This window comes from Aptenodytes forsteri, unplaced genomic scaffold, assembly GCF_000699145.1.
Source record: "Aptenodytes forsteri isolate BGI_AS27 unplaced genomic scaffold, ASM69914v1 Scaffold147, whole genome shotgun sequence".
Classification (NCBI taxonomy): domain Eukaryota; kingdom Metazoa; phylum Chordata; class Aves; order Sphenisciformes; family Spheniscidae; genus Aptenodytes; species Aptenodytes forsteri.
In genome coordinates, this window is record NW_008795320.1 from 2,240,975 (window position 1) to 2,247,782 (window position 6,808).

Here is a 6,808-nt window from a genome sequence, read left to right on the forward strand (position 1 = left end):
GAGGGGGCGGCGGCAGAGACGTGGGCAAACCTCCGGCAGCGGGGGGAGAAGGGTCCCGGTCCTCCCCCCGGAGCAGAGCATCAGCAGACCTCCCGGGATGGGGTCCCAGCGCTCACCCTGGGGCTGGGAGGGTCCGGGACTGGCGTCCCAAGGGACCCCACGGAAAGCCCAAGTGAAGTTGGAGGAAATCTAACAAACAGGGCCCAAATGCCGCCAGGCCTCCCCACAACCCCCCCCACACCAGGCAGGGCTGCATCGCTGGCCCCCACACGGCTCTGCAAGGCCCTTTTCTGGCCAGAGCCTCGTGCTGAGCAGGGGGGAGGCTGAGCCCATCTGCCCAGTGCCACGCAGGCTGAGCAAACAGCGCAGGGCCAAGCTGCGGGCAGGGGCTGCTTTCTGTCCCTGTGACATATCCGAGTGCTGGGCCAAGCTGAGTGCAGCCAGTCTGGCCGGGCTGGCCCATTCCTGGGTGGCTCCCGCCACCCTGGCACCATCCGACAGCCACGGCACCATGTGGGGCAAAGTCCTGCCACCAGACTGTGCTGTGCGAGCAGGGGAGCAGCTGCCTTATCTCGCTCCCCTCTGCCCTGCTCCAGCACGAAGCCACACACCCACAGCACGGGTCAGCATGACCCCACCGGGCCATATCCTGTCCTCGCTGAGCCCCACACCACCACATCTGTGCCCCCACGATGGCCCAGCCCAGAGCACTTCCATGCCTACCATGAGGGTGGCTCAGCACAGCCAAGGACTGCCGGGGGCTGTGACAAGAAGGGAAGATTTATCAGTGGTGGGAGAGACTATATTAAACCCCGCATCCCCTCCATGACACAGCCCGGGCATCCCACAGGCGCCAGCCAACCTCCCCTCCTCCAGCATCCTCTCAGCTCTCCTGCCTCAGGGCTTTACCCACCCGCTGCGAAGGTTTGGGGCCTGCAGGCAGCATGCGCAGGGCAAATCCTTCCCCAGCAGCTGTGCCAGGGCCCCATGGCACCAATGGGCAGGAGGGAGGTTGCACCTGGTCAGATCAGAGCAGAGAAAAGCTGGCAAGAAATTCTGCTCCTCTCCTTAAACCCCAGGGCAGCACGAGAGCGTTTCCAGCTCTGCTGGCTCCCTGCACCAGCCTTGACATTCTCCACAGGCCACTCACACTGCACTTAAATAAACCAGCCCAGTAGCTATCATTTGGGCGGTTTCTGTATTATTTATGTTTCCTTCCGTTCCTGACCAAGAGTCGGGCCTGGAGCAAACAGCTGGGCTGTGGCCATCCCCGCTCCCGCCAGGGACTCGCTGCAGGGACCCGTGCTCAAACCTTTGCTCCCATCCCTGCTCCAAGTGCCACCAGCCCAGCACATCCCCAGCCCCAACGGGCAGCACCGGGAGCCTGTCCTGCTCCAACAATGTCTGAGGCATGGGAAAATACCGCCCTGCGTTTCAGCGGTTAAATCCCAGCTTAAAACAAACACGCGCCTCGTCCTGTGTTTAAATCCAGCTGCTCTGCTCCCCGACGGCCTCTCAGCTGCATCCGAAGGCTCCCGGGGAGCCCTCCTTCCCCCCAACAACCAGGATCACGACTGAGTCAGCCTCGTATCTGCTCCACAATAAACCACTGCTGCACTGCACCAATGCAGCCAGCGCATTTCTGTGGCCACGTTCTTCCACTCTCGGATTTTTCTTTTTTTCCCCTTTTTTTTTTCCCCAGGAAAGAAGCCCGAGGCTGGCTTTCTCCTCCCAAGAGAGTCATGTATTTTTACAAATAGTAGCAAAGCAAATTTCAATACAAAATGCCACGCGACTAAATAAACAATAGCTTTTGGCAACCTCTTCCTTAAGTCGCAATCTGCTGTTAATCGCATGATAGTGATTTCCACTGGAATCTGTACTACAAAGGAAAAGGTCCATAAATATTTGTACAGCAAACCCCGCAGAAAAAAGCCTCTCGGAGTACACTCCAAATTCATTTCTATACATGCAACGTAAAGATGAAAGCTAATGAGTTATATGAAGTTTATGATAAATTAAAAGTGTTCTGCTTCCAAGCCCGTCCGCCAGCAGATGTGTGTTTACACAGATATGATCGACTGCTCCACAACAAAACACTTGTCAGACAGAATGAGGCGAATTCGCCTCTGGATGTGGAGGAGCTGAATTGTCTCAGGGACAAAAAAAAAGAGAGAATCTGATCAAATACTAATCAGGCAGCAATAATCAGCCTTGTGGTATCCTAAAACATACACTATTTTATCTCCATTGAAATAATGACATATATCCAAAAAGTCCTCAGAGAAACTTGGGTTTAGGTAATATATTGTGATTGCAGCAGATATGCAGGATTAACATCAGTCTTGATCTTCAAACAGAATAAGAATGTATAGTTCTGTTTACTGCACATATATTTGTATATAAAAGTTATGACAAATATTTTAGGTTATGTAGAAACCCGGGTTTCTTTATTTTGAATTTTTACAGACCAAGTACTGGGAAAGTGATTTGACAGTCACAGGTAATAGGCACAAATTACAGATTAAACTCATTAGAAATTATAAGCACTCATATAGTCTGTTAAACCCCCTGACAAAACCTGAAAATTAGAAATCCAATAACCAAGCATCAATAGGGTCTTTAACGGCTGGACAGATGTTTAAACTGCACGATGCTCATGTCAGGAGTGAGACGAAACAGTTGAAAATCAAGGTTTGCATTAAGTAACAAGGCATTGATGTCAGATCAGATCATTCGTATGAACTGTTTTAATCCGTCTTTTGCCATTAATTTACATTCTCTTATTATTGTATAATTTTGTTGTTCATTCATTTTGCACAGTATTAAAAAACACAAAATAAGAAAATATGCAGATGAGAGAGACTGTTCTCAAACACGCAGTACAGCCACCCTCAGAACAGGACTGCTAACCAACGGGTATCTGCAAAAAGCTGGGGCTACTATTTCAGAACAAAAATGTAAATAATGCTTTCAAATGAAATATTGTCTGCAAGCTTTAATTTTTGGCTTGTTTAATTAAATCACAGAGGGAAATATTGCGAGAACGGTCACCTCACTAACGGCAACTAAAGAAATCCCTAGGAATGGGCACTGGGATAGCAAAAGAAAAACTGTTTGCGTTCCTAATGTTCGGCCTGACCTGGAAAGGATAACAAAAGAATCTGGCATGAATATGTATTTTTATAGGGAATGCTGCTGGTAAACATACCGAATAAAAGAGAGGGGATTATTTTAAAATAGTTTCTCCTTAACTCTCAATATGTTTAATATGATGATATGAAAAAACATATATAAAGCAGAAACATATTCAGCCCATACAAAATTCTTTACAGAGCAGTAAAAAGGCAGCCGGATTTCAGCAAAAGAAAACAAACAAACACCAGAAATCCTGTAAAGCTCCAGGCGGAACCGGGAGAGGAGCCCGGGCTTAAGGTGGACTGCGGGCCGAGGGGCGACCGCGCTTTCTGGGGCCTTTCCCCAGGGGAGAGCATCCCGGGGCCGGCTGCACCCCGTGTCCCCCGTGGCGGGTGCCTCCAGCCCTCGGCCCTGCCCTGGCTTCTCCCGGGGCCGCCTGGCTCTGCCTGGTTGGGCACTGCCAGAGGAAGCATCCCCTGGGCAGGGTCAGAGCGGCTCGAGGGGCAGGACGTCCCCTTTCAGTGGGGGACTTGGCATGCCTGCTGCACGGGGCAGAGACCCCTAAAACCCCTTTTGATCTTGGGGATGATCCCGTCCAGGGATGAGCTCTAAGATGCCTGTGGCCAGGGTTGGGGCACGCTGGGTGGAAAAGCCTCCTTGCCTGGACTGATCCAGCTAGTCGCAGCATCTCTCCAGAGTGCTGCCAGGAGCCGGGGGGAGAGGAGAGGCTGGCAGGAGCAAGGGCTGTGGGAGGGTGTGGGTGGGAAGCCAAGTGCACCGGGGTCCGACCATGCCTGGGCTGGATCACCCACCAGCATCTCCAGGCACTGGCTCTCCTGGAGCTGGTATGAAGGCCCTGCTGGGACCATCTGGGGCCTGGGAGCCCTTCCCTGCTGTAAAACAGGTTTGCAAGATGCCTGTGCTCATTAATTCTAATGGACTCCATCCTCCAAGGCCAAAAGATCCTGGGGAGTGTGTGGAGAGGGCACAAGGTCAGCCCCAGTCTCCTGTACCAGGCCCTGCGACTGCTATGCCTGGGGAGGAGTGGGGCAGCTGTGGGGGCTCTGCAGGTGCCCAGTCGCAGCCGTCTTGTGTGGTATCTGGGCGCTGCAGACAGCTGCGAGCTCCGATAGGGCCCTATCAGTGGCGGGGCCAGTGTGCTGGCGGGTGCAAGTCCTCCTGCCCTGGGTGCGGGTGGCTCAGGACTGCGTCCCCAGAGGGGATCCCTCCCCGGTAGTGGGGAGCAGAGACCCGGGGGCGAGGGATGGGGAGACCACACGGTGCTGGGTGCCTGCGTGGAGCCTGCGGGCGGGTGTTCCCAGTCCTCACCTTCTCTCTGCCTTGCAGCATCTCTTCCCTTCGTCATCCTGACGCTGGTGAACTCCCCATACAAGCGAGGCTTCTACTGCAACGATGATTCCATCCGCTACCCCTACAAGGCGGACACCATCACCCATGGCCTCATGGCTGGGGTCACCATCACCTGCACTGTTACCATTGTAAGGAAGCACCATCCCCTTCCCCCCGGGGCAGGGATATCCTGGCACATTGTATCCAGGAGCTGGGTCCCAGCACAGCCCACCTCCAGACTGCTGGCAGGGCAACAGGACCCTCGGGTCAAGCCCTGCTCTGCTGGGGGTCAGGAGCTCCCTCTGGAGCGGTAAGCCCCACATCCTGTGGAGCTGGTTCCCTGCAGGGAGGGGGAAAGGCCCTGTGAGCTCCTGTGGCAGGCGGGTGCTGGGGGCTCCTCTGCCGCAGACCCAAGAGCCAGAGCATCCCGTACCCTGGTGCTGGGGAGCTGCTAGGTAGCCCCAAGACCCTCACCCCTCGCCCTTTGGTCTCTGCAGATCTCGTCAGGGGAGGCGTATCTGGTCTACACGGAGCGCCTCTACTCCAAGTCAGAGTTCAACAACTACCTGGCTGCCCTCTACAAGGTGGTGGGGACCTTCCTTTTTGGGGGGGCCATCAGCCAGTCCCTGACTGACCTGGCCAAATACATGATCGGCCGTCTCCGGCCGAACTTCCTGGCCGTCTGCAATCCTGACTGGTCCAAGGTGAACTGCTCCATCTACGTGCAGCTGGAGAACGTCTGCCAGGGGGAGAGCAGGAACGTCACTGAGTCCAGGTGAGCCGTGGGGCCACAGGACACATCCCCTCCACCTGCCTGGAGGCGCTGGGCTCCTGTGGTCTGGTGGCAGCCCCAGACGAGTATTGACGCTCTCCTGCTGCAGTGCAGAGCAGGTGGGGGGCTTGCAGGGGGCTAGCTGGGCACTGGGGGCTCGCTCTCATGGCCTGACCCATCCCTTTTGCCCTGCAGACTGTCCTTCTATTCTGGGCACTCCTCCTTTGGGATGTACTGCATGATGTTCCTGGCGGTAAGTGCCGTGCTCCGGGCATGCCGTGCTGCAGGAAGGCGGCAAGCCCCCGCGGGTCCCGTCCCCCCAGGCAACCCGATGCCCCGAGCACCCGGTCTTCAGGCCGGTTGGTGCCCTCTGCACTGGGTGATTGCTCCCCCCTTCCCTGCTCAGCTCTACGTGCAAGCCCGGCTGGTGGGGAAGTGGGCCCGGCTGCTGCGCCCCACCATCCAGTTCTTCCTCATCGCCTTCGCCATCTACGTGGGCTACACCAGGGTGTCCGACTACAAGCACCACTGGAGTGATGTGCTGGCGGGGCTGCTCCAAGGGGCTCTCATTGCCGTCCTCATCGTGAGTGTCCCCTGTGTGACCCGATGCTCTGCCGGGTTGCCACTGGCTGCAGCTCAGCCTGCCGGAGGGGTCCCCAAACCCTCTTTCCCATTGGTCTTTTTCAGGTCCGCTATGTCTCTGACTTCTTCAAGCACCGGCCCCCGCGGCAGTGCGATGAGAAGGACCCAGAGCGCAAGCCCAGCCTGCCGCTCACCATGAGCGACCCCGACCGCAATCACTACAGCTACCGGGGTACCCCGTGAGCTGCATGCAGGCCATGCGTGCCAGACTGCAGACCTGCCCCTCACCGCACTCCACACCGCTCCTGGCGCAGGGGACGGGGACACTGGCTCTGTATTAACCGTTGGCTCTATGGCTCCAGTGCCTCTTGCTGCCGCAGGTACCTGCGGGACGGCCCTACCCATCCCCGCTCCCGCAGCACCGCAGCTCCTGGCTCCCCATGCCTGCAGTGCCTCTGTGCTTGCTGGTGCCCGGTGATCCCAGCGCCCTGCCCACGGAAAGGGGAGGTCCTTGGTCCCCTGTGCATCTGAGTCACGTTCCAAGGCTGCTGTCCCAGCCCTCCGTGTGAAGGGAGGGAGAGGAGGGTGGCATGTGGGGGTGGATTTATCGGGCTGGCAAACCACACCGAGCGAAGAGCAAACTTGTCGGGAAGTCTGAGGTGGCCTGCGCTGAGTGTGTGTTATCCCTGTCAAATTATCCAGCCTTATGAGTACAAATCCTCACAAGCACAGGGGGAGGAGGACAGCTGCTGGGCTAGCAATAATTTTTTGGAAAGGATTAAAGCAATCCAGAGCTCTTCTCTGTTCCCTGATTACCTTTAAAAGCAGTCCTGGCCGGCAGCAGCTGGTGTGAGTGAAGGGTGCATGGGCAGGCTTTTCTCCGGTGGTGCCTGATGCTGCAGTGCTGGAAGCGAGGGCTTCTTGCACCCTGCCTGCTTCGCGCCTGGCTTGGGGCGAGGGGGATGC

General features: G+C 56.3%; 1 protein-coding gene across 1 annotated transcript in view; it reads left to right on the top strand.

The window, feature by feature from the left end:
* The window catches only part of PLPP2 (phospholipid phosphatase 2), a 7,604-nt gene extending 796 nt beyond the window's left edge, over positions 1–6,808 (top strand). Inside the window, 6 exon segments of the mRNA XM_009279804.2 lie at positions 4,155–4,456; positions 4,459–4,637; positions 4,986–5,263; positions 5,456–5,513; positions 5,667–5,843; positions 5,948–6,808. Coding sequence (XP_009278079.2) covers positions 4,155–4,456; positions 4,459–4,637; positions 4,986–5,263; positions 5,456–5,513; positions 5,667–5,843; positions 5,948–6,085 — 1,132 coding nt within the window. The 3' untranslated portion in view covers positions 6,086–6,808.